The 27,530-nt window shown below is 40.3% G+C and overlaps 1 protein-coding gene across 11 annotated transcripts in view; it reads right to left on the bottom strand.

Moving 5' to 3' along the window:
* SYNE1 (spectrin repeat containing nuclear envelope protein 1) overlaps positions 1–27,530 on the bottom strand; it is a 493,810-nt gene that overhangs the window by 248,403 nt on the left and 217,877 nt on the right. For all 11 annotated transcript variants that reach the window (XM_077349398.1, XM_077349413.1, XM_077349457.1 and 8 more), the window contains 16 exons: positions 25,851–26,023; positions 23,602–23,911; positions 19,337–19,501; positions 17,717–18,073; positions 13,504–13,640; positions 12,950–13,127; positions 11,568–11,750; positions 10,630–10,773; positions 9,469–9,624; positions 8,075–8,239; positions 6,673–6,845; positions 6,148–6,301; positions 5,336–5,479; positions 3,125–3,289; positions 2,106–2,423; positions 12–167 (listed from right to left, as the gene is read on the bottom strand). In XM_077349398.1, the coding sequence (XP_077205513.1) occupies positions 12–167; positions 2,106–2,423; positions 3,125–3,289; positions 5,336–5,479; positions 6,148–6,301; positions 6,673–6,845; positions 8,075–8,239; positions 9,469–9,624; positions 10,630–10,773; positions 11,568–11,750; positions 12,950–13,127; positions 13,504–13,640; positions 17,717–18,073; positions 19,337–19,501; positions 23,602–23,911; positions 25,851–26,023 (3,078 nt within the window). The remainder of the gene's footprint in view (positions 1–11; positions 168–2,105; positions 2,424–3,124; positions 3,290–5,335; positions 5,480–6,147; positions 6,302–6,672; positions 6,846–8,074; positions 8,240–9,468; positions 9,625–10,629; positions 10,774–11,567; positions 11,751–12,949; positions 13,128–13,503; positions 13,641–17,716; positions 18,074–19,336; positions 19,502–23,601; positions 23,912–25,850; positions 26,024–27,530) is intronic.

The raw sequence follows: 27,530 nt of genomic DNA, 5'->3' as shown, positions 1-27,530 counted from the left end.
TTACTTCTCACCAATACATGAAGGATAAGAGCTTGGTACCGAGAGGCGAGGTGAGTTGCTTGTCTTCCCATCCGACTGGAAGTATGACTCTCCTCTAGGATCTGCTGGGCTAACAAGCCAACTTCCTCAACTTCATCTTTATAGACAATGATTTCTTCATGCAATTTCTGAGACAAAAAAATATAATATTTGTAACATTGCAGAGTGCCATAAAATGAGGTTTAGAGTCTTAGTGTTGTTTAGTGCTAGAAGAGTAGCATGCACAGCATTCTTCCATCTGTGCCAGGTGAAGCTACTAGCGCCCTACCTGTTCTCAGACTGCTTAGCCACAGCCATCCATGCAATATTTACCTCCAGATTAGATTTCTGTAACTCGCTCTACACGAGCCTACCCTTGTCCTTGACCTAGAAATTGCAACTGGTGCAAAATGAGGCTGCTAGATTCTCACAGATACATCTTGGAGGGCCCACATCCAGCCTTTGCTGAGGCAGCTGTATTGGATTGCATTGGTTGCAGCCTAGATCAAGTTCAAGGTTCTGATATTAAACTTTAAGGCCATCTGCAGTCTGGGTCCCTCCTATCTCTGGGACCTATCAGACCCTGACAGGACTAAAACAGTTCTGCGGGGCCTGTAAAAAGGAGCTCTTCCACCAGGCATTTGGTTGAAGTCAGCTGGAACCAATGATACCCACTGGGTCCCTAAACCTCCCCCTAGGAATCCATGTTCAGAACCTAATCCATGGACCTGTTGATTACTATCCTGTTAAACTGTTATCTTTGTCATTGTTATTATAGTTACCATTGTTGCTTTTTAATTTATTGATAAAACTGAGCTCAATGTATAGTTCTCTACATTCTACGTAAACCGCCCTAAGCCTCAGGAGAGAATGGTATACAAATTTAATAAAAATAAATAAATAGATAAATAAATAAATGATTGAAACTATGTCTAGCTGTGTGCTCATTATTAGTGCAAGCGAAGAGTTTCTATTTATTTTGAATTCAGTACAAAATTGTACTCATAGATTAATCAGTGAAGTTTGATAAATATATTTTATGTTATTTACCACAAAGCTTATGGTTTCTGTCAACTATTTTTTCTTCTTTTCAGATAGCAAAAATTGAAGTACATGTGCTAAGGTGGCATAGGATGCATCAGTTTGCAGTGTTCTCTCAAGTATGGGGCATATTTGCAAAATGCATCTTATAATTTTCAAATGCCACATATGTCAAATACAACAATTTTATATCCTGTGTGAATGATAGATGTTGCGTTTTATGCTGTTAAATCAGTAAAATTAGTATTATTGCATTTTTTCATCTTTACATTTACAATTTTTATATTAAATTTTTTTACATATCTATTTTTTTCCTGAAGAAAAACAATGAAAATAGTTTTCTTCCGTGTTTTCAAAATTTTCAGAAATTTTACATCTCTTATGGAAGCTGATCCCATTTAATGCAAACAAGTCACAGGCTCAAATCAAATGGAGGATTTCTATAACTAGATAGTGAATTTATTGATAATCCCCCCCCCACTCACACACACACATTTGTACTGTACCAAAATTGGATGGAGCTGTGAACTGCAAATTTATTATGTAAACTGCCCTGAGCTGCAAGGGAGGGTGGTATAGAAATGTAATTAATCAAGAAATCAATGAATCAATAAATAACTGACTGACTAAATAAGTAAATGATTTCCTGAGGTCCTTGTGCTTCATGAGCAGCAGTTAATGGGTATTTAGGATTAAAGAAGTGGAAACAAAGAAATCTATCAGCAAAAATTGCTGCTTGATCCAAGCCAGATTTGCACATATACACATAACAGCAATACATCTCTTGTACTTGTTTTTACATGCACCCATATATATGATCTCCCCTGCCTTCTTTGGTCTCTGTATGCTTTCCCGTCAACAACACACAACCCTCTGATCTTATTTTTAATCCCTAATCCCCATGTTTTGGGATTTCACTTTCTGAGACTTTTGAAGGTATAGTAATCTCTCTCCAAAGGAATGCTAATGTTCCAAAGATACAAATTTAGCATTGAATCTACATAAATATGTCTTTTATAATGCACATAAACACACTATCCCATTACCTTCATTTGTTGCAGCTGCAATTCTTTTGTAGCTCTGTCAGACTGCCGGCTAGTCCTGAAATTAACTTTATCCTCCAGACTTTTGAGCCAGTTATCCATCTTCAGAAATTTATCTTCCATCAGCCTCAGTTTGCTTAGGCTCGTATTTACTTGTGTCCTGACTTCAGAAAGCTTCTGTTGATAGACAGTCCAGTCTTGACGAACAGACTCTAATAATCTGTCTTCTAGCTGTGGTACACCACATGGTATCACTTCTTCTCTAACACGCAATGCTGTGTTAAGCAATGATTGTCCCTCAGCACAATGCACCTGTAATTCCTAAAAAGAAAAAAAAACAGCCTTCATTCTCTGTTGATATTCCTTAAATTCCAGAGCTTTTTAAATGTTGATATAAAATGTTGACCTCAACCAGGGCCAGAGCTTTCTCCATTCTGGCCCCCAGCTGGTGGAACGAGCTCTCAGAGGAGATCAGGACCCTGACAGAACTTAAACAGTTCCACAGGGCCTGCAAAAGGGAGCTTCTCCACCAGGCATTTGGTTGAAGTCGACCAAACCACTGCTTCCAGTTGGCCCTCAAGTTCCCCCCCTCTACGACCAACATTAATCGGTTGCCCACAGGGTCCTATAAGAGTTGAGGCTCTTCCAATTTCTATTTTATGGTATTATTGTTATGATCTTGTTAAATTATTATTGTTATAATATTACTGCTGTTACTGTTACCTGTTACCATGTGTTAATTGTATCCTTCCCTGTTTTCTGTAAACCTCCCTGAGCCCTCGGGGAGGGCGGTATATAAATATAATAAATAAATAATAAATAAATATATACCAGACCACTGCATTTTCTGTGGAAATATTTAAGATCACTTAAGGTGGTTTGAAAGTAAATATAGCTATAAACTTACACAGTGCAAAACTTACACTGTATAAGATGCTTCTGCAAATATTGCCAAACCATATATGTTTCTGATAATCTTCATATGGCAGACAATTTTTGATTCAGTATGAAAGAAACTCTACCTGGAGCTCTCTGAGAATTGTTTCATGTCTCTCTGCATCTCCTTCAAAGTGTGAGAAACAGCTGAGTTTTTCTTGTTCTTTTTCTAACCATGCTTCAAAAGCCTTCAGATTTCTTTGGTATTCATGATGCAAGTGAATAAATCCCTCAGCTTTCGTTTCTGCCTCCTATTATTAGAAACATCTCATTAGTGGTGTAAGGAGGGGGAAAAAGGGTTCTTGAAAGATAGCCACTCTGTAATGTATAGATCTCATTTTCTAACATAACAAAGCTTAAGTAAGGATTGTTTGAAGTTTTTATGAAATAAATACCTGAGAGATCAATATACCAAAAAGAGTATTTACAATAACATTAATCACTCCTGAACATATACTTCAAAATCCATGAGCAATACAACCATAAATGCACCTTTCTAAATCTTCACTGGCAATCAAACTTCATGTGACAAAAAAGATCCATGAACAGAATCACTTTTTAAAAAGTTATTTAGCAGGTCTATGCAATTGTGTAGAAGGTTTCTGGTAAACGGTGTTTAATTTGTTTCAGAGATGAATGGGAAGATAGATAATAGTACTTTTGCTCCTAAGATTGCCAATTGCTACGAGAAACATGTATCTTTTCATTTTAATAAAGGCTTAATGGGATGTTATTTACTAGTTGACGTTATTTACCTCCATGCCAAGTAAAGCAAGGTAAAACAGCTTTTGAAAGGACAGGGAATTTTTTTCCAGGCTGGTTGGCAACTATACATTTAGGTAACTAGTTGCAGCATTGAGGAGTATCATGTATTGCATATACTGAATTTGATTATTAATGTTAATATTTAAAATGTACTGTTTAATGTCTTATTTATGTAAAAAAGAAGAGTTGGTTTTTACACCCTGCTTTTCAGTACCAAAAGGAGTCTCAAAGAAGCTTACAATCATTTTCCTTCCTCTTTCCATAAAATATACCCTGTGAGGAAGGTTCGGGTGAGAGAGCTTTGACAGGACTTCTCTGTGAGAACAGTTCTGAGAGAACTGTGACTAGCCCAAGGTTTCCCAGCTGGCTGCATGTGGAGGATCAGGGAATCAAACCCAGCTCTCCAGATTAGAAGCTGCTACACTAAGCGGGCTCTCACCCTGAGACCCCAGGGAAGCGTGGGATATAAATGTAATTATTATTATTGATAATAATAAATAATGATGATGATTGATGATGAAGAGGCTTGGGAGGAAAAGTTCTCCAGCCCTCCCTGCAACCATCTGCCAATCTTTAAAGCTGGTGGTTTGCTTTCTATGAACTATGAAAGGCTATAATCAGGGCCATTCCGCACAGCACTAATGTTGCCGAAGTGTTACCATTGTGTAACGCTATTTATTTTGCATTATTCACGACGTCGTACACAATCTGCAGCACCCTCGCAAAAATCGCTTTGTTGTAGTGATTTTCGGGGAATCCATAAAAGTGGATTCCCCATTAAAAAAACCACTTGACTCTTGAGAACAACCTGCAACACGTCCAAAAAAGACATGTGTGTTCTCAAAACAGCGGTAGCAAGCATGTCCCTCCCTAATCTCTCGTACCCGAGCTTCCAGCATCCTGATCGCCATTTTTCCCCCCTTAAACCGGCCAAAGCAATGAATCAGCGATGTTTCTATGGCTGAAATCCCTCCACAAGCAATTGTCCGTAAAGTTTCAGAGCACAATACAGCCCTCTGTTCGACACTACACTAATTTCGGCCAGAAATAGCACTGGGGGGGGGGGATTTTTTTTAAATTTCAGAACATGTAAACGAATAAGCGCCAGCTCCTAAGCCAGCAAAAAAAGGTCTTTCTGATATATCGAATGAACGAATATGCGTTGCTACTGGTCTTTTTGTGTTTTTAAAAAACATTTTTAAAGGGAAACACAACAGTTAATTGGCTGCTCTCTTTGATTGACGGCCAGGGGAGAGAGGAAGCACGGAAAAATATCGCCTTTGTTGCGATTACGGCGAGACCGGAAACTTGTGCGTTACAATAGCAGCGCTAATGGGAGAGCCTTTTTTTCGATTGAGTGCGTTACCGAGACCTGCTGCTTTTGCTTCCAGCACTTTTCAACAGCGCTCAGACTTAGCGAAATGGCCCTTTGTGCAGAATTGCCCTCAGAGTTCTCTGAAGTCATGCTTGCTTATTCTGAATTGTTTTACACAAGGAGTAAGATGGTAGTGTTGTCAAGGGAAGTACAGTACCATTATCCTGTCTTTGAGAAACTGATATCGTTCTCGAAGGTCCTGAAGTTCAAGCTGAGTTACATAATGTTCAGTCATGCTCATGCCTTTAATTTCAATTTTGTCCAGCAGAACGTTGTGACTAAATACTTCTTCTTTAAGTAACTGTGGAACACAAGCAAAGGGTTAACAACTTGACTCATACAAGAGTAAATAGAACTGGCAGTTATGCATTTTAGTCTATCTTTAATTTTATACTAGTTTCTTCACATAGAGTTTCAAGCATATATCTAAAATGTAAATAAGGCAAATTGGTATAAGTTTTTTGCAGTGTCAGAAAACTCATATTGATTCTGCTTATTTTCTTTGCCAAATTACCTATTTTTATTTATTTATACTGCAGATTCCAATTTGAATCTAATATCTAGCTATTTCAAGCAATGTGTCAATTTTAGTCTCCATATTTCTCCCACGTTCTATTAATATGGCAAAGGAAACAGATGTAAAGAAGGCACAATAGACAGCTGAACCTTTAAACTAAACCACAGATGACACAAAATTAGGCAACATTCCTAACCAAAAACAATCTTAATGTAATTTGAATATAACAGTGACTCTAAACATGTGACACAATCATGTCAAAGCATCTGAAAATGAGTCTTTTTTGAATAATAAAAATTGACACATAAATAAATAAAACAATATGAAAGTCCTGAAAAATTGTTTGATCCAGCCACTCCCATTTTACAAATAGTTTACAAAAGTAATGAAATAGACCCTGTTGTAAGTATGCATGCTGTTATAAGTGTTATGAGGTTGGATTTCGCACATACCTTAGCTTTGCTTAGTGAAGCATTTTTTTCCCTCAATTCAGCACTCTGCCTCTCAGAAGCATTCATGACTGCTTCTACCTTGTCCATCCAGCTAGTAAACTGTCGAACATCATCCTGGTAACTAGTCCATTTGGACAGTGCTCCCTCCAGCTGGCTGCAAATTATACAAAGTAAATTTATATAAATATCCTTTAATACATATACATATAAACCCCACCCACCAGTGGAGCAAATAACACTTCTCAGGGCCATTCTGGGTAAATAAAACCACATAGGGAGGGGAAAGACTGAAGTCCATATTGGGTCCCTATGATGAGTGCCTAGCAGCTGGCATCTAGTTTGGCTTAGAAGGCCTGGAGACAGAAACATGACTTGAACACAGATCATGTGTCAAACAATGCTGCAGTGTTCAACACCTACAGTATAATAACTGAGTATCAACCTGATTGTGGAATTGTGGATTCAGGTGGAATTGTAGTAAACCCGTGTATATTTCATAAGTTCACCTTCAACAGCCATATTTACCTTTTGCTACGTATACAAGCAGACAAAAGGGAAGACCAGGTCTCCTTAATTGTTTTTAACTGCTGTTCAATGACAGACGCTCCTTCTACAGAGGTATTTTGCAAAACAGATTCTCCTCTTGTCAGCACCATTTTCATCTGAATTTCTTTCTCCTGTTTTACTGAAAACAATACCTGTAAAACAAATAGATCCCATTGAATGTTTGTTATATACTCACTCTTACACAAATAGAGGAAGAAATTAACAAAAGGGAGTAGTATCTCTACCAGCCTACCCACCACACCACAGAAACTGAAACTAACATCTGAAGAAATGAGCTCTAAGAATGTGCAGTTCGGTCCATTTTCTCTCAACGGACCCTGAATCAATGTTTTTGGCTTTTTTCAGGCTTTCCCAAGCCGAATGAATGGCTAGAATCAGAAAAGCCTGAATCAATGCAAGTGATTCAGGTGATTTGGGCCACAATCTTCTTCCCTCTTTCTCTGTCTGTTCTCTAGCTGGTTGTCCCACCTTGCAAAAATGCTCCCCTTCAATTTCACTGTAGAGATTCTCTGGGCTTGTGCTGCCCCACCACAGGAAACAATGGAGGTCAGTTGGGGGCACCCTCTTTGGGTGCCTGTAGAATTGGACTCTCTGATCCAACCTTTTTGAAACTTGGGGGTTCTTTTATGGAGAGGCTCCAGTAGCTTTGGTGCACAGTTGATGCATCTACCTTCACTCCCCTAACCACTGAATAGAGAAACAGGAAAAAAAATTCCCAATTACTTTAATGGGAATCAATCTGAGCAAACCCAAATAACCTGAACTCAAATACCTATATTGATAATGTGATTTGGGTCTACCCGAATTCTTAAAAAGTTAATATTTTGGGGTGTACATCCATAGCTCCAACACAGGAAAACTCATGCTTATATAAATGCTGTTGGTCTTTAAGATGCTATGAAACTTCTGTTTTATTCAGAAAAATAGTCCGACAAGAAGATTAGAAGCATCAGAATGCTTTTGCTATTAGACAAAACAACATAAAAGCAATTTGTTTCCTAGACTTCAGCCAAGTCACTCCTGGAGTGACTGATGGTATCAGAAGTGAATTCTGTGTGCAAAAGAGACACTTTCTGCAATCCTACATAGAAAAACAAACTACATGTAACACAAAAATGTATGTAACTTTCACCTGAAAAAGGAAAAAGTGTGAGTTAAAAAAAGGGCGGAGGTGAACTTACCTGCCTGCCATTTGTGTATGAAAACTGGAAGCACTGTTTCTAGTATGAATTAGAATAAGATGAAAAACAGATTCACATAGTGCATATATAAATTATTTAGCATTACTATCTAATGAAATCTCATGAGTTAATATGTTAAATAACCAGTGTAAAGCTGCCTTGTGTCCTCTTTTACCTACCTCCAGCTTTGCCATCCTACTGTCAAGGACACTTTTGTCTGCTGTGGGGTGGCAATAAGATTCGAGCATCTGAACTGCATCTGTCATCCAATCCTGTAGTTCTTTCAGACCATGGGAGAACTGTTGATGCTCTGCTACAATTCTGTCCATTCTTAAGACCTTTTCCTTAAATTCACACAGATGTTAATATTACCACTCATTCAGATAATCCACACAGAGACACCTCAGAAAACTAAATTCCAATAAGTCGATTGGAAAATATTTTGAAAGGTCACCTGGATCAATTTTCCTTCTATATCACTGATTTGGATATACCTAACAGTCTAGAAATGGAAACTTATGATTTCTGTTTCCTACACATGACAGAAATGTACTTGCATTGGGGATATGCTACAGCTAAGCACACTTCTCCATAGTGTGTACACACTTTTTAATGAGTGTCTGTACATTTCATGAATTACAAAATACACTGAACAGACAAGCAGATGCTAATAATGTAGCACCTGACATTTTAATTCATTGTTATGTGATCTCTCATTCTTGTAGAATGCCACATTTGGTTAACTAATTGATGACTAACCATAAAATCCTTTTTCAACATTTGGGACTTGATGCTGTTACGTCAGTAACACATACTTCTGTTGGATGATGCTCTTGATTCATCAGTGAATTCAAAAGCTGTTTCTTCTCTACAACATTAAACTCAACAGGTAATCATATAGTCCCACTTTCCTCTACAATTCTTGATATTTTTGTCAAGGCAGGACTTTATAGCCATTATTGACATTTTAAATACCAATACTAAGTATGAATAGCAATGCCCTTGTCCAGTTTCGTGTAGTGGTTACGAGTGGCAACTTCTATTCTGACAAGTGGGGTCTGATTCCCTGCTCCTACACATGCATGCTGCTGGGTGACCTTGGGCTCGTCAGAGCTCTGATAGAGCTGTTCTCACTGAGCAGCCCTGCCAGAGCTCTCTCAGCCTCACCCACCTTTCAGGGTGTCTCTTTTAGGGAGAGAAAGGGAAGGCAATTGTAAGCCATTTTGAATTGTAAGCCAATTCTTCTTCTTCTTCCATAATCTCATGGTATACTTTTACAATGGCTATGACATTGCCCCCCAAATGGTTGCTTTCCTAGTCTCCCTGTTCATCCGACCTGGGATCCCAGCATTAGATTATGTATTCTGCTATAAGTATGTAGATTTTTGCAAACATTCTTGCTAACATTTTCTTTCTCTTTTTTTTGCCTTTGCTTCTACTACCCATTGCTTCTCTTACAACCTAGGAGGATAAGAAGCCATACATAAACAGAATTGCAGTCTTTCATAAAGTGGACATTCACTTTTTACTCTTAAGTAAGTTGCATAAAAGCACACCAAAGTGGATGCATTACCTTTGTTACATTGCTCAGAGCAAGATATTGAGAAGATAGCTGAGATACTCTGTGTATAAAGTTTTTGCTGGCAGCTTGTTCTTCCCAAAGCTGCTGAGCTTTTTCTTTAAGCCTGATGAGCTGAGGCTCATGACACCTTATTTCCTCAAGGACAGACTGTAAAGCATAAGCATGTTTCTGTTACATGTAGATGCAAAGCAATAAAGAAGGTAAGCAGCAAGGAAATTTTAAGGTAGCCAGCAGAGAAGTTCAGTTAATGAACATTGACACAACAAAACTCCCAGATGATCAGTTCATAGTGTGGTCAAAGTGTCACTCATTTGGAGAGGAGTTTAGCCATATTTCCTAAAAGGATAGCTCTTGTTAAAGGGCATCACATCTTTCCAAGGTGTAGGAAAATCATTCTGTTGTTATTATACATGTGGCAAAACTGTGATTAATGAGTGTTATTGACATCTATAAAATAGTGGGTTAGATACAACAGTGTGTTTCTGTGGGCATGAAAATTTCTGCCTGGAGTGTATGCAGCTTTTGCATCTTTCCCTTCATGTCACAGACCCCAACGGCATTTTGGGGTCCATTTTGGGCTACCACAGGAGTGAGGAACTGCAAAACTCATGCTCTGTAGACAAATGTACTTGTATCTGTGGAAATGTGCCACTGGATACACTCATGTTACCACTGATTAAAAAAAATCTCCTTTCTGCCCATTTGCTAAATGCTGCCTCACATTATGCATGCTTCAGTGACGAATAACACATTTTAAACAGGTCCATTACAATTCTCAGTTCTATTCAGTGGGCTTACTCTCTTGAAAGTGTCCTTAGGGCTGCACTGTGAGAGTCCTAGATGTACAACTTAGTGTGGAGAAGTGGTGAACAACATCCAGGTAATCCTCTTTCCCCACATTTAAACAATTTTTAGTTGAGTGATGTATAGTTCCTTCTCCAGGTTAAGCATGCATCTATTCCCAGTCAAAGACTGAATCGGGCATTGTGCTACTGCCTTTCAATAGGGATTTTGTCAAACAAAGAATAAAATGCCATCAGGCTGTGCTTTGAATTGATCATCTGAATATCCAGTGCATGAGATAAGGATGAGCCACAGGTCTGAGAGAAGTGAGGCTGTAGAAGTATAAACATGCATATCTTTCATAATAACCTGTAGCTTTTGCTGTTCTCTTTTTTTGGCTGGGAGATCATGCAGGCGATTACCACTTCCTTGCACCATTTTCCTGGTTTCAGTTAGCCAGTCCTGAAGAGGCTCAGCACTGGCTTCAAAGTCTTTCATCTGAATCTCTAAGTTCTAAAAAAAACATATGAAAAACACAATTTGATTTATGTTATTGCAGCGATGTTTAACAGAAAACAGATACATAGTGTGAACTATAAACACTATTTTGTCACTACAGATGATAGGGAGTTGAATTCTATTATGTATATGTATGTCTAGATGAGTTGCCCACAAATGTACATATTTAAGTCTTGGTTCATGCAAAATGTTCTGTACGCATCAGGGGGAAGCATACAAGCCAGGGCTGATCCCCAGAGCACAGTGTTGCTATTAAACAAGAAACCAGAGCAAGACCTGGAAAAGCAAGGGTGTAAGCCATGCTTAACTGTGAAGATTATTAGGTGACCCTGAGCCAGTCTCATGCTTTCAACTTAACCCACCTTAAAGAGCGGTTGTGGGGATAAAATGCAGGAGGCTAGCATTATGTAGTGGAGCAACAGCAAATATACATACTTCTATTAATTTAGTGGTTTATTTTCAACACCACTGAGAAATGCAGAGCTAATAAACTGGTTTGAAGGGAACATTATAACAGTATTTCATACTTTACTGATTCCTGTTCACGTTGGCATAGAACTGCCCTGGCCTTGAATATATTATGTAGGTCCATCATCCTGGTCATTTCCCCCCTATTATTCCACAAAATCTGCTTATACTGAGACCTTATGTTTAGCACCTTACAGAGACTGTATACAGCAGGGAGAACAATGTTCACGGCTCTAACCATCTCTGAAGAAAGGGGAGATAAAAAAACTTAACAGATGAAAGCAAAGAAAATGATTTTAGTTAACCAGAAGATTTCATACCTTTAAAACTGATTCCTTCTGGTGCAGAGTGGAGATAAATTTTTTCCAGTCCTCTTTAGCTGTAGCTACTTTAGCTTGAATAGATTTAGCTTTTTCCTTAATCAGAATAGAACTTAACAGTTCTCCTTTGGACACCACCATGTTTAATTTATGCTGACCATTTTCAGTTTCAGCTAAGAATTCCTAGTCCAAAAGAAAACACACCCCAATATTCACAAACAGCTTGAAACAAATACAATGTTATATGTAGTTTTAAAAGGCACCTGGTTGGGAATCTATTTCCTCCATTTTATCTGTGACAATATTAAACTAGCACTCTGAGCTACCTTCTCTGTTCATGAAATAAGTAATCAAGAACTGTAGAGATTACTACACTAAACCAGAAATCTATAACAAATGTTCTGATCAAGAAATAAAAAAGAAATTAAATGTAGGAATAGTTGAACTACACTGTGTCCTAGTTTCAGTCAAAACACCCATTTTATTAACAGCTTTCATGGGTTTCTTACAAACATCTAGATGTTTTGCAAACAAAGGACAGATAAAAGTCTATGTAATTTACAATTCATCCCATTTCAAACACTTCATTATCTCAACAGTCCTTGCATACATTGTAGTAGTTGAGAACTTTCAATAGTGTTTTATATACTGCTAAAAGCTTTTTGCTGAGAACCATGCACTGGGTTTTGGTCTTGACCTTTAAAGCTATATGCAACCTGGGTCCCTCTTATCTGAGGGACTGCTTATCTACTTATGCCCCCCCCCCCCCGTCGAGCTCTTCACTTTTTGGGCAGGAATTTGCTGGTAGTTCCTGGGTCCCCAGGACATTCACTTGGCCTTGACCAGGGCCAGGGCCTTTTTGGCCCTGGCCCCAACCTGGTGGAATGAGCTTCTGGAAGAACTAAGGGACCTGACAGAGCTTGATGGGTTCTGCAGGGCCTGAAAGATGAAGTTCTTCTGCCAGGCTTTGGTTGAGACCAGGGTGGTGATCACATCTGTGGATCCCTCCCCATATGTATGTCTCACCCTGGATGGACAGGATTATAGAAACATCTACGCTGATCTGGCTGGAACAGTTACTGGGCTGAAGAAATTATGCCGTCATCTTTCTCTTGGTGTTACTCTTAGTTCTTGGTTTATTAAGGGTTTTTTATGGGCTTTATGCTGTATTTTTACTGATTTTTATGTGTAAACCGCCCCGAGACGGCTTGTCATGAGGAGCGGTATAGAAGTATGAATATATAAATAATAAATTAATATGGTTTCAGTTTCAAATGTTTATGTACAATTGTAACATAGAAAGTTGTTCAAGCACAAAAAAAGGAACCTAGTTGTATTTTATTTGTGTTTTGAAAGCACTTTGTTTACATGGCTGGAGTTACCTGTATTTTCTGCAGGTTGGCTGCAGCTTCGTTGACACTTTGTGGCACATCAAAACATTTGGCAGTAGCGATTTTTGAACTGACCAGCCATTGCTGGAAATCCCTGAAAACTGTTCGGAATCTCTGCTGTAAGGCCTGCTCTTTACTCTGGCAACCCTTCGAAGCTTGTAGACAAAGACTTTGGAGTGCCACGCCAATTGAATGAAAACAGGAATTGAAATTATGTTAGAATTAGGTGGGCATTTTTTATCCAATGGGTCATACAATTTAACAGAACTATGTTCATATAACAAAACTGTACAGTACAGTCATGGGTTGCATCAGAATATAAGTATCTGTACAGAAACTGTGACTGAAAAAGTCTTGACGGGATAACTTAGAACCAAGTTTGAGTCCAGTGGCACCCTGAAGATCAACAAAGTTTTAATAAAGCTTTCATGTGCAAGCACACTTCTTCAGATATAGCAAAACAGAATTTCCTAAATATCTTATATCCATCCATCCATCCATCCATCCATCATACAAGTTATTAAGTAAATACAATGGAAACGTACCTGTTATATTCCTTAATTAATTGTGATACCTTTTCAGAATAGGTACTTAAATCTTTGGAGAACCTACAGAGATCATTTAATCGAATCTTGATATCATCACTCATTGGTTCAGCCTTTGTTAGGATGTCCAACATTTCCTAATTGAAAGAAATACCCTTAAAATATACTTCTTCTTACAGTTCTCCAGAGTTATTACAGTATGCGAGATACTCTGTTTTCTTGACACCATTCTCTTAGGTTGTTTCCTACACACAGGTTTTTCAATCTTATGCTTGCTGCTGGGCTTACTGAAATCATGTTCCAGAAATCTGTAGAATTTCCCCTTACAGTTTGCATGAGTAGATCAGGTAGCAATTTTACTACATCAGAGGTTAAAATGGGTATACATATATCTACAAGGAACCTTGAATACTATTTATACGCAGCTTGTTCAGAGATCTGCTTGGGTCCCTCATAAAACAAAATAAGGTAAAATAATTAAAAATAGTCACTGCTAAAAATGCAGCCAATAAAATCTAAAGGCATAAAAGTATTAAAAAGATCAAACCTTTATGGAAAAGTATGTTTTAAAGAAATGATTTGGCCTGATACTTAAAAGACAGGAGGGCTGGCACCAGGCAATCCTCAATGGGAATGCCTTCCACAGCTGAAGTGCCACCACTCCTCAGGGGTAGAGAGCTAGGTTTGTGAGGAGGATCTTAACTGATGAGCTGGCTCATTTGAAGGAGGTAGTCCTTTCAGCAGAAGTGAATTTGGGCAAAGGAGAGTGGGGATGTATTGTTTGCCCCAGAAAACATTACTTCATAAGTGATGCTGCCTACTGCGTTGTACCTGAGGGCAGGCTACATGGGATCATTTCAGTGTAATACACATATTGCACTGTCTCTTCTGTATCATGTAGAAACATGTAAAATTTCATGATGATTCCACTAACTGGGGTGAAATCAGCACAAGAATCCTGCAAAATATGCAGGACTTCCTCAGTCTTTCACCCCCAACAGCCACATCTATCCCAAGGAAAGTTACTCCCAGGGGCTTTCCGCATTCATCCAAAATAGCACAATGGTTACTAATTGAAATCGCTACCGTTTTGCCGTTATGCACAATGTCGTTGACAATCTGCCACACACCTGAAACCGATCCGCAAAAAGCGCTTCGTTGTAGCGCTTTCAGGGAAATCCCAAAAAGTGGATTCACCCTCCGGAAAGCGCTACACTCCTGCAACCAATCTGCAACACTAGCAGGAAAGTTCTGTGCGTTACCATTGTTGCGGTTTCTGCAAAGTCCCTCCCCCTGGCTCTCTCCTCTGATCTTCCAGTGAAGCGATCGCCATTTTTTTTTCTCCGAGCAAGCGGAGATCAACGCACCGGCGAGCCTTCGTTTAGCCAGCGAGGCTTCCCTGGCTGCAGTCCCTCTGTTTAAAGTCACTAAGCACAAGCAACACAGAAGCCCGTTTGCTGGTTTATTTTCCCTTTATTTTTCACACTGTTTTCGGCCGAAAATCACGCCCGTGAGGAGGGGGGGTTTCACTCGGGGGGAGCGTGGCAATGATGAAACGGCAGCTCAAACACCACCTGCTAGCTAGATGGGTCTCTCCGTAGCAACAAATCAACGTAGATTCGTTGCAACGGGTGTTTTTTTTTTTTTTTAAACCTTCCTTAAAGGGAAAGGGGCTGTTTTGGAGCATGCTAACGGCCGCCCATTGGCTGCTTGACGGCCAGGGGCGGCATGAGCTCGGCAATAGTGCTTCCTGGCTAGCGATTTTTGCCGAGACCGGAAGCCTGTGGGAAACTATAGAAACGTAACTGGATTCCACTACAAAGGCAGGTGTGCATAACAACGAATTCCACTATTTTAAATGGCGATTTTTCATTCTGCAAACAATTTGCAACATGGATCCCGGTGCAGAATGGCCCCCATTGTCATGGAACCAGCATACAGTAAGACCAGATTGGGGAGCTACACTGGGGGGAGAGGGGAAGAGAGTGGAAAATGCTGTCTTCATCCTCTTCTCTTAGAGGAGGGAGCGGTTTTGTCTGTCCCTTGCTTCTCACTGCAGCCTTCTGACCCATGTGGCTATTTCTTAATAGAAGTCCCAGGACCCCAGGGAATACCCTTTCCTGGGATCAAAAATGGCTGTTGTAGTATCTAGATTCAAAGCAGAGTTTCAGCAACCGTTAAATCCAGAGGCTCCAATACCAGAGTTTGAAAACTTAGTAATCTAAGATAAACCACATTTACAGGGCCAAAGATATAAACTGTTATTAAGGTACGAGACAGAATTGGAACGGGTTAAGCCATGTATGATCAAATGGATGCAAAATATTGAGACTAATGTGACAATGGAACAATGGGAGCTAGTATGGTCTAGAATACCAAAGTATACTAACAGTCAAATACTTAAAGAAAATTGGTACAAAATGTTTTATAGGTGGTATGTAACACCAAAAGTGATCGCTAAAATTGCCAAAAATTGTAACAACAAATGTTGGAAATGTGATGATAAAGTAGGTTCTTTTTTTCATATGTGGTGGAGATGTGAAAAAGTTTATAAGTTTTGGGCAAAAATACATACTATTATGCAGAAAATGTGGGGTCTTAGATTCCCTATGAAAGCTGAAGCTATGTTATTAAGTGTTCCTCCTCAGTGCCTCCCAACCCACACACAGAGCTTCTTCTTCTACACGACGACGGCAGCAAGACTAGAATTGGCCAAGAAATGGAAAACGCAAGAACTACCCTCGACAGAAGACTGGCTGAATAAACTAGCTGACTTTGCCAAGATGGCTAAACTGACACTAATAGTTAAAATAGTTTAAAATAGTTAAACTGACACTAATAGTTAACGGAAGAACAGAAGAGGCCTTTCAAGCACAATGGGGCCCCTACCTGAACTATTTAAGAAAATAATAAAAAGGGGATTGAAACAGGGAACTAAGTGTATTAAATGAAGAGCATATCCCTCCTTTTTTTGTATTGACAATGTAGATTGCATGTATCTCACTGTCTAACTCTGGAAAACAAAAATAAAATTTTTCATTAAAAATGGCTGTTGTAGGAACAAGAAAGTGGGGAAGACCTGCAGCTATTAGTGTATTTGATGAGAGATTGTAGGTACAACCCATACCTAAACATATTATAGATCTATCTAAACACCGGGTCCGGATTGGACCCTTCCTCTGGACAGACAATCAGAGGGACCTGATTCCCAGCCCCAGCAACTGCGAGCCGCGTGCAGCGCGGCTCGCAGTTGCTCCCAGCCTGATGCGGCGAGAGGCGCTTTGCACCTCTCGCCGCATCAGGCCGATACCCGAGGGAGCCCCTGGCAGCCGCGCAGAGCACGGCTGCCGGGGGCTCCCTCCCCGGTGGCCTGACAGAGCCCCTGGCAGTCGCGCGGAGCTGCCCGCGCCTCCCTGCCTCCGCCGCTGCCGCGGGCCTCCCTGCCGCCGCTGCCAGGGCCTCCCTGCCGCCGCTGCTGCGGGTAGCCGCCCCCCGCGCACGGAGCCGCCGCAGACAGCCGGCGCTGCAGGACACCATGCTGGGTAAGTTCCTAGTGCCCGCTGTATCCCTCTTACAGCGGGCTATCTTTCTAGTTACAAATATTTTGAGTCCCCTAGGCCCCCAATTCAAAAAAAGTTTGTAAATACTCAACTATGATGGTGAAAAACAATTGGTTTTATTCCCCTAAATTTATTGACTGACAAAGGTAGAAATTTTGGTGAGAAACTTCTAACACAAAGTCCGTAGCAGATGTTTGCTACTTACATCCATTGAGAGAAAGTAATTCCCCCCCAAACAGAACAAAATTACTCTGTGATTTTTTCCTGCTTGAGACAGTCTTTGCTGCGATTATATCTAGGATTATATTGGAAAACAAAAAAGTTATTAAACAAAAGCTCCACAGAGTTTGCTCAAAGGTCCGAAGGACCATGTTACAAAGACTGAAAAGTTTAATGCTACCATGTGTGCACGCAGGAGACTATGAAGTCATTCCCACACAGGGACTGTCCTTCTACTTTTTAAACATTAAGTACTGCCATTTCTTTCAATGCTTTCCTACCCTCTGTTAAAGTACATGGTGAAAGTTCCAGCTTTCCAAGGGCAGTATGTTACATTCTCTTGTTTTCAAGCAGCTCGTCTCTTCCTGACTTTAATCATTTTAATAAGAGGGACTCACTAGAAAAACAACAAAACACAAACAAAACTGGCTTACCTTTTCTCGGTGCCAGCATTCCACTATTTCTTTGTCTGTGTGCTTACTATCCAGTGGAGTCAGTCTTTCGGACCAAGTCGCAAGAAGATTGCTGAAACGCTGCAGGGCCTCTTCCAACTGAGAAACTTGAGTAGTAAATTCTTGCTCTGACAAGGTCATTTGGCTAACCAGCTCCTCCAAGCCATTCCGAGTTTGAAACACATTCTCTTCCCACTGCTTCCAGTCTGACTGAAGGGCCTGCATTTCATAGTCTATGTGTTTGCACCCCTGAACAGTTGTGTTCCTTTTCACCGTAGGAGCCAGCGTCTGAACTCTGCTGAGGCGGCTCTCACCAGTCTGTCTGGAATCTATCAGCTCCTGCAATGGAACATTGCCATGGTAACTGAAAGGGCTGTGATTCATTTCAGCTGGATAATGGCACACTTCCTACCAATGGTGGACAGCAATCTCCAGAGCATTTAGAGGCACTGCCATCTGAGTGACCAGCAACTAGGAAGCACTGGTTCCATGCTAAATATAAGTACAATGTTAAAATAAATATGCAGACAAACTCTATGGAGAAAATAGAAATAATACAGAGAATTACAGAAACTTGAAGGGGCAACCCCGCCCCCCCACCAAAATGCAAACAAGTTAGATTTAAACTTTGTAGGGCATGTGGACTCCTGAAAACAGCTTAGAAAAAGTCAGCAACGGACAATGTAGAAATAGTACTCTGCAATGCTAGCTTATGTTTAATATCCCTTTTCCTAGGGGAAGAAGGATTTTACCAAGTGTCATTTTAGGTATGATATATACAGTCAAAAGGAATTAAAAAGTGGCAAACTGCTGGGGGCTCACATAATTTTTCTTTGTGCATCTGTAGTAACCAATTCTACTAGATTTACAGCTCACGGCTCACAATTACCACTGAGCCAAGGGATTTTTTTAATTTCACATATCTGCTATTAACCTTCAAAATAGCATATATATGTTTGAAAGTGAATGTACTGTAAAGTTTTGTTTATTTATTTATGTATTTGTTGTGATTTCTAGCCTGCCCCTCTCCAAAACTGGTCTCAGGGCAGGGAACATCAATAAGAATACAAATTACAATTAAATTACATAGAAACTATGATAAAATTATTTACATATTGCCTAAAACTATTGTCACTAACTCCTGCTAACTTGCTTTGTTTTGAACAAGACATACCACTGGACCAGGTAACAGACTGAAGTCAATATCATAAATGCCTGGCCCGATGAGGGGGTGACTATTCATAATAACCTCCCACAGCCGGACCTCAACCAAGTGCCTGGTGGAAGAGTGCCATTCTGCAGGCCCTCTGGAACTTCCCGAGTTCCCTGAGGGCCCATGTTTCTATCAGCAGCTCATTCCTCCAGGATGGAACCAGGGCTAAAAAGGCCTTGGCTCTTGTTGAGGCCAGGCACACCTCTTTAGGGCCAGGGACTGTCAGCAAGTTGGAATTTGCTAACCTCAGAGGTCTTTGGAAGGTATATTCAGAGAGGCAGAGATGTATACAGAGGTACGCAGGTTCCAGGCTGTATTCTTAATCAGAATCATCTGTTTTACTACATACTATTAATTGCTAATAAGGCTATTGCTGTTAAATTTCTCACTGTTATTTTGTCCAATTTTTTCTGTATGGCAGATGAATCCCCTGATGCATCTGACCAGCGATGGAGCTCTTCTTTTGCAGAATGAAGCCAGTCTGTGAATTCATGCACTGCATCAAGGTACAGTAAATGATCCTTGACAATGTCTTCTGCATTTCTCATTTTTTCCTGTAAATCATAGAGAATGAGGTCAATGAGATGGCTGAGCAACAACAACCTAAGGCTTGGATGTCAGTTCACGGGATTTTTTCTTCACCTCTGTCATCACCCAGAAAGCTTTCTTACTATTCCCAATTGTCCTTTTTAAATAAGTTTGTTGAAGACGTTAGTTGCTGTGAAGCTTCAGGTTTACTTGAACACTATTCACTTCCTGGATGCTTAACATTTTGGCTTTTGATCCAGGTATGGTACTGACTTACCCTGGCTTAAAAGTACTCATCAGGTTTTCATCTACCCAAGAGTTGGATGGCAGCTATTTTAACTCGAGATATACATACAATTCATACAAATAGAGTATCAGTTTCTTCCCAAAATTTGGAAAAACTATTTATTTCTCATTTCTAGAAAATGATTCTTTGGTATATTGTGTGACTCACAAAATTTCTCAATGTTTAGTCTTCACAGACCAAAAAGAAAAAAAAAATGATGGTGATGATGAGTCAGAACCCACATAAGACTGCTCAGTGAAACTACTTTATGCCAAGTTCCAGCTTAATAAGTAGTTCAGGAAGGGGCTGATACTAAGTTTTGTTTGTAATACCCACCCTGAGTAGCTATTGTTTTATGGATACAGAAGCTGTCTTAAACTAAACTGCTCATATAGTCTATAAGAACCATTCTTCAGCAAAAGTTGTGGTCCACAATGCTGCAGGGAAATTGTCTTCAAACATTTTATTAAGATTTTAAATTATTTTCTTTATAAAGGATAGTCAGTATAATAACAAACTCCCTATTTTGCTATCACTCACCCTCCCTCCCCTCTTCAAAGCAGCTTATCAAAGAGAAAACAACACATGAGCTACACACATTTAAGCAACTAAGAGTAGAGAATAAGAAGGAAGTGGAGAGGGAGAATGAGGCAGAGCTGGTGACGGAACTACCAAGCCACTGCTGGGAGTGGGAATACCCTGCCCCTTCCTTTTCCTGCTGCCACTACTGTGGCCAGTGGGAGAAAAATAATCTTGTAAAAAAATCAGTGTTTGGTGACATTGACCCATTATGCATGGGCCAGAATGCCTGAAGTGGCAGCGATAGGGCTTCGGGGAAAATCCCCGATTATGCCCGATGCTGCCGCCATCCAGGGCCCAGCCTGGCCCAGGGCCACGGAAGGCCTGCATTATAGAAACACGGGAACTTCTGCAGCTGGCCCCGACGCAAAGCGCATGTGCGCATGCTACGCCAGGGCATTCATGGGGAACGGCAGGGCATCCTGCCCTACTGTAACAGCACAGCGGCAGCGCAGAGTAGCTGCCGCCGCGCATAAAGGGTGAGCGTGATGTCACTTTTGGGTTTAACTCAGAAATGATTCGTCCTGTCTAGGAACCACAGGGAAGTCTGGTTTCACCATAGATTTTCCAGTGATCCCTAAAGAAGTGTGATGTCAGTTCTGGGTTTTCACTGGAAGTGAAATTGCACTGTTGCCAATACTTCATGTTCCCACCTCCTGGCTGTGACTGGCAATTACACATGTCTGCAGTTTTCCTTCCGCTGCCCCTAATTCTTTACATTCCAGAATGAAAAAACCACTCAGTATTTCAATATCCTTGCCTTCCTAGAAGGCATTCAAGGCAAATGAACCACATTTACTCATGGAATTCATTATGCTGGAGTTTTGATTGTAGCTACAGCTTATAGTCCAAATAGACTGTAGTACATTTTTTTTCTTTCCTTGAATGATATATGTTGCAGGCTTTACTATTTTTATAATATTAATTTTACCAAATATTTATTCACTACTTTATGAAATTTACTTACATTTAAATATTATCACAATTTCCCTTTTGTGATTATTTGTACTGCTTTCATTGGGAGTTCTAAACTCTTAGTTGCCTTGAGTAGGGATATGCCAACAGTGGGGGCAGAATTGCCCAGCCTTGGAAACACACCCAAAGGTTTAACAGGCACTGTTGGCTGCCAACAATAGAATTCACATTTTATTTTATGGGCTCAGGAGACTATATATTAAGTAAACCTTCCTCCTCCCCCCACCTTTGTTGGCCGGTGTAGCAAGATACAGGCACAGAGCTTGCAGAGCTGATTCATTGCTTTGCTTTTTGTTTGCTTCTGATCTGCTCTCAGTTGCTGGGGTTTGGGATTGGGGTGCAGTAGACTCTGAGAACTGGGACTTAGCTATTGGGTGCAGTAGCTTTCCTAGTTTATTTGGTGCCTGGGGTAAGCAGGGGTGGTACTTGGTGATGCAGAGGTGGGGTGGGTAACCTGAACCCCATAGCCACCACAGAAAATGCCTGCCTGTGCCCAATATCCTGCTACCTTAACTTTTGAGAAAGTTCCCTTGGCATGTCCCTGCCATTTATTTATTCTATTTATTTAGTATAGATTTCTATACCACCCTCTATACCATCCTCCCACCCTCCCATACAGCTCAGGGCAGTTCACACACAATATTGCAGGGGTAATACATGGAACAGTCTGAACATATAACATAGTCACAAATAACACATCATCAACAATCCAACCGTGGATCTAAATCAGCAGAACTCCAATAGCTTTGGTCAGCGATAACAACAATTACAACTTAGACAAATCCATGAGGAGGTCACGCTGGTTCAGGTCATGGAGGGGGTGTCTAAAGGGGGACCTATGGATGTTATTGGGCCGGTTGGACTCAAGTAAATGCCTGGTGGAGGTGCTCCCTTTTGCAGGCGCTATGGAATTGTGGGAGTTCAGGCAGGGCCCTGATCTCTTCAGGGAGCTCGTGCCACTGGGTGGGGGCCAGGATAGAGAAAGCTCTGACCCTTGTTGAGGCTTCTTTGGGGCCAGGGATCACCAGCCAGTTGGAGGTGGTGCTCTTTTGGGGACATAGGCAGAAAGATGGTCTCTCAGGTACCCTGGGCCCAGACCACATATGGCCTTGAAAGTAAGAACCAAAACCTTAAGCCTGATCCAGAATTCAGTTGGGAGCCAGGTGAGTTGTTGGAGTTAGGGTTGTGCGCGGCAGCAGAGAGTGCATTTTATGTGTGTCAGTTAGATCTCTATAGTTTTTAAATATAATTTTACTTTGTTTTAACCTAATATTGGTACACTTTAATAATTAAAGTGACACACATGAGATGCACTCTCTATGCAGAGTAAAACAATAGCTGAGAATAGTATTCCTAGATATTACACATCTTAGAAGGTGGTGCTCCAAAAAGAAACCCTATACCAGTATTTGTTGGGGCTATGCCTAACAGATTTCCCTTGACCACCCAGCTATATTTCATAATTGGTTTTAGATATGAGTGCACTATTTAATATTATTGACCACTGAGGAAGACCCAGTAGGATTGAAACGCGTTTGGTCTGTTCATGTGCACTTAGTTCTATATAGTTTTTAATTATAGTTTTTACTTTGTTTTTAACCTAATACTGGTGTACTTTAATAAATAATTGTTAAAATTGTATATTGTTTTATAGCTCAAATTTTGAGTTCCTGTCTTTGTTAAGGTTGGGTTTGTTCCTTTTTTGGTTTTGCATTGATTCATGGGCACGCCATTTTATCCTAGTTTATACCCATTACTATCCTTGAGTTCATTGACACATTTTATCATGTACACCATGATAATCCACATATTGTTTGAATTAATAACTGAGGCTAAAAACACATGAGAGCATTTCTTCAATGTTTTGAAGTCATTCCAGCATTACTGAAACTCTACTAAAACACTTGCTATGTACTGTTATCAAAATTTTTGTAAAGGGATTAGAAACAAAATCAATTTAGTGCGAATTTTCATTCTCAGTGGTCCTTGGGTGGGACAATTTCCAATGGGAGCTGCATACTTTTTCATGGCAGTTGCAGGCACCTCCAGTTCAGGCTGTAGATAGGCTCTTATGACTAAGTCACACCATTGTGATGCAAATATGACATCATGTTAGAGAATAGTCTGACTAAACTACCCTTGCTTTGCTGAATAAGATGACTCTAGGAACTAACTTTATGATACCTTGCTAGTAAATTTAGCAATTAAGATTAGTATCTTACTGTGGCAACTGCAAGACCTCACTATGAAATTTCTATACAGGACCATGTCTTACAAAACATTTACCTTGATCACAGTTGTAATGTCACTGAGTTGCATTTTCACCTCCTCTTGAGCAGCTTCTCTAAAAGAACTGTCCTCTGTTTTTTCATGCAGTTCTCTGGCTTTTTCTGTGAGTTGATGCAGGGCAGTGGAATGATTTTCTACTTCTGAAACAATAGCTTGAAAAACGTCCAGTTGTGAAAATTTTTCTTTTAGGCCATTCTGAAGCTCCAAAGGTTGTTCCACTTTGTGATCTATTGACTCCAACCATTGGTCTAGCTGATTTTTCCTCTCCAGATAGTCATTCCACTGATTAATTACAGTCTCCAGTGAGCTTATATTAAAGAAACACATAGTAATTTCAGAAATCTTGCACAACTTCAGGGACACCATTTATGTTATAGCAGATTGATCAACAGGGATGCTAATATAGATTCGTATTGAAATATATATAGGGTTTTTAGGGGTTTTTTTGCTTTATGAAGACTAAAAAGGCTTCTAAAATTGAATGAATCTCAGCTTGTACACTTTGTTGATTTGTCAACTGGTTATATTTGAAAATTTCCCACTTAAGGTAAGTTTTATTTCCATTCATTTGTATGTCTGTATATATGGATATTATAGTCAATATTTCTAATTAGATAAATGTGTATGTTATTAGATCAAAATTTTTAAGAGTACAGTATGCATTTCTGGTTTGCTGTTCTCTATTCTGTCCAACCCCTCAGAGAATCTTAAACTTAGTATAGGCAGTTTTCCATAATTCTAATAATTTTAAACCTAATTAATTTAATTATTAAATTGTTATAATTTGTTAAATTTGTATTGTTTTTACTGAAATTATCTGCCATGAGTCAACTAAGAAGGGTGGTATATTTAAATAATTTATTGTTGTTATTATTAATAATTACATTTAATTATTTAAATTATATTGTGTCTTTTGTTCTCTTCTCCAGTTTTATTCACACAAAAATTCTGTAAATTAGGTTAGGCTTGGAGGCTGGGACAGGTTCAAAGTCACCCAGCAATCTACCATGGCAGAGTGGAGATTTGAACATAACCTTTCCACAGCCTAGTCTGACATTTTAACCACAAAACAAGCTTAGCTTACATTGTAAGTACAATTGAGGGCCTGGAGATAACCTTGGCCAGAATATTTCAATCAATTTTTGGCCTTGGAATTTGGATGATTATCTTGTATCTGGTGGCCAGTTTTGAGATTCCCAGTTTTACTTTCTGAGATATGCCTGCTACAGACAGATGTACATGTGGATCCTTTTATTATTGCCTTGCAGGGGGATATTGACTGCCTAATGAGGACACTGACAACCATAATTTGGCATAAAATATTTGGCCACAGACTTTATTCAACATGGAGCAAGGCAAGCATGGAAAGAGGATCTTGCCCTCTTGTGGTCAGCTGACCACAAGGAAGCCCACAGAAGCCTGCCCCTCAATAGGATACACTGGTTATACAGCCCAAAATCCCGGACATAATGGCAGAATGAAAAATGGGGGAAGCAACATGGAGTGACCCCTCTGGGCGTCAGCCTCTGTTGGGTTCTCCTGCCCCCCGGAAATGGTAGCCTTCAATCAGGCTCTACATCCACACAGTGGCAAGCTTGGCCACCCCAAAATTGATCCTTCCCATGCTCTACTTCCGCTGGCTGTGACAATTAAACAATAATACAACCCAACATCTAACAAATAGTCCAACAATTCATAAACAGGGAGGGAGGGTGGGTTTCGCGTCTTTGGGCACCCAGAGTGGGAAAAGAGCCCAAGAAACATCAGACCATCCTTTAAACAGATGCCTGACTCAGCCACACACACCCATTGCCCTCCAATGCATGTGCTGCCAAGAGGATGCCAGGGCTGTGAGTTCTCTCCCACCAGCCAGGTCCTTGTTGGCATTCCTCCCCTTCACCGGCAATGGCCCCGTTAGATAAGCCTCGGGGGCTTTTTATAGTTGGTGGTAACAGCCAGCCAAAGTATTTATTTTGCTTTGATATTTTATTTGGATCAGGGTCATATGGGAGGAATATGGAATCTTTGTCTGGGGCTGCAAGTGACTCTTGACAGTCTTGAATGTATAGCCAGATTCAAACCTTCATTTCGCCAGTGAAATATGTAACCAATGAATGGCTGATACAGAGTTATTGTGCAAAAATAACTCTAGTTAATTAATTGAACCAAAGGTTAAATTGTTCTGAATAAACATAATTATTCAGTAATGATAATAACTTAGAACAAACAGGAATAATTGTACTCACCTTTGGTAGCTCACTGAAGTTTTGATAAGGTTATTCCACTCATCTTTTAATGTTTCTAGCTGTCTCCATATAACCTTTTGCCCTTCCTCATTGCTACTTTTAAGGGCTTGTTCACTTTTGCCAATGGCCATGTTTAGCTTGACTTCTCCCTCTCCTTTCAGTAAAATGATGTCCTAGGAAGCAAAATTATTCTTAAGTTTTTAGTTCATTAGCTTACCAACATCAAGAAAGCCCTATATTAAGCTTTGCAACAATTGAATCTGACATCAAATAAGTAGAAGAATATGCACATAGGCAATATTTTGATGTGGATTTTAGATACCTTTGGTTCCTCCTTATAAATATATTATTTTACAATTACATTAAATTAAAATATAGTAAGAGCCCTGCTGGATTGGACCAGCAGTCCATCTAGTACACATTCTATTTCAAACAGTGGCCAACCAGTTGCCTTGGAAGACCAATGAAGAGGGAGTAGAGACCAAGGACTTCCTCTGGTTTGCTTTCTAGCACTGGTATTCACATGTTTATTGTTTCTGGATGTAGATGTTCTCTTTTGTCATCAAAGCTAGTATCCTTCATGACTCTTTCAGAGATCCTTTACTACCAGAAATCTTTTTCTAAAATTATTACTGTGCATTCGATTATATCTGAACGGGAAACAAATCGAAAAACTGCCTTATTGATTGTTGTTGTTGTTATTGTTAAGTGCGAAGTCGAGTCTGACCCATCGCGACCCCATGGACAATGATCCTCTAGGCCTTCCTGTCCTCGACCATTCCCCAGAGTCCATTTAAGCTCGCACCGACTGCTTCAGTGACTCCATCCAGCCACCTCATTCTCTGTCATCCCCTTCTACTTTTGCCCTCAATCACTCCCAGCATTAGGCTCTTCTCCAGGGAGTCCTTCCTTCTCATGAGGTGGCCAAAGTATTTGAGTTTCATCTTCAGGATCTGGCCTTCTAAGGAGCAGTCAGGGCTGATCTCCTCTAGGTCCCAATGGACAGTTCCAAAAGGCCTTATTGGTATTTCCCAGCTATTATTTCAGTCAGATAGATTTGGGTATTTTTCATCTATTGTTAAGTATGGCAGGACCCCCTGCCTCACAGATGGGCACATTGTCTTCTAGAACCAATGGCACCCCTCAATAGACTGGGCTTAAGCCAAAGCCATGGCACTGCTAAAGTCTGCCAAGCCACGCCAGACCCCATCTTAGAAATCGTGCTGTCTGCTTTAGGTTCAGAATGATGGCCTCTGCCTAATCCAGATGCCTCCTGGCTCAAATCTTGCTCTCCAGTTTACCCCCCACCCCATTCTATTGCTGATCAAGTGGACTGGATCCATCCTGTTTGCCCAGTAGCTCCTAGGCAAATATCTTTGTCTTGCAACATATTCACACTTGGCCCCTCTGCAAGGGGAATCTCTTCCCCAAATCCTAGCAGCTAGACCCATTGAGACATGATGGCTGTCTTCCTCAGACACGTTAACACCTTTGTTTAAGCCCATCACTGGCCATCTCCAGACTTGGCCAGGGCATTGTCCAGCACCCATGGAGAATTCCATCATGTGAATTCCCCTCCTCAAAACCACATATACACTGTGGCTTCACAAAGCCACCCTGAGTGCATCCCAACTTAGGAAACATTGGAACCTCCCACGCTGGTTCGTGTCCCTTCTTCTT

The sequence above is a fragment of the Paroedura picta genome, chromosome 1 (genome assembly GCF_049243985.1).
Source record: "Paroedura picta isolate Pp20150507F chromosome 1, Ppicta_v3.0, whole genome shotgun sequence".
Lineage (NCBI taxonomy): Eukaryota > Metazoa > Chordata > Lepidosauria > Squamata > Gekkonidae > Paroedura > Paroedura picta.
The sequence above is the reverse complement of the archived record's forward strand: the minus strand, read 5'-3'. Positions and strand labels throughout refer to the sequence as shown.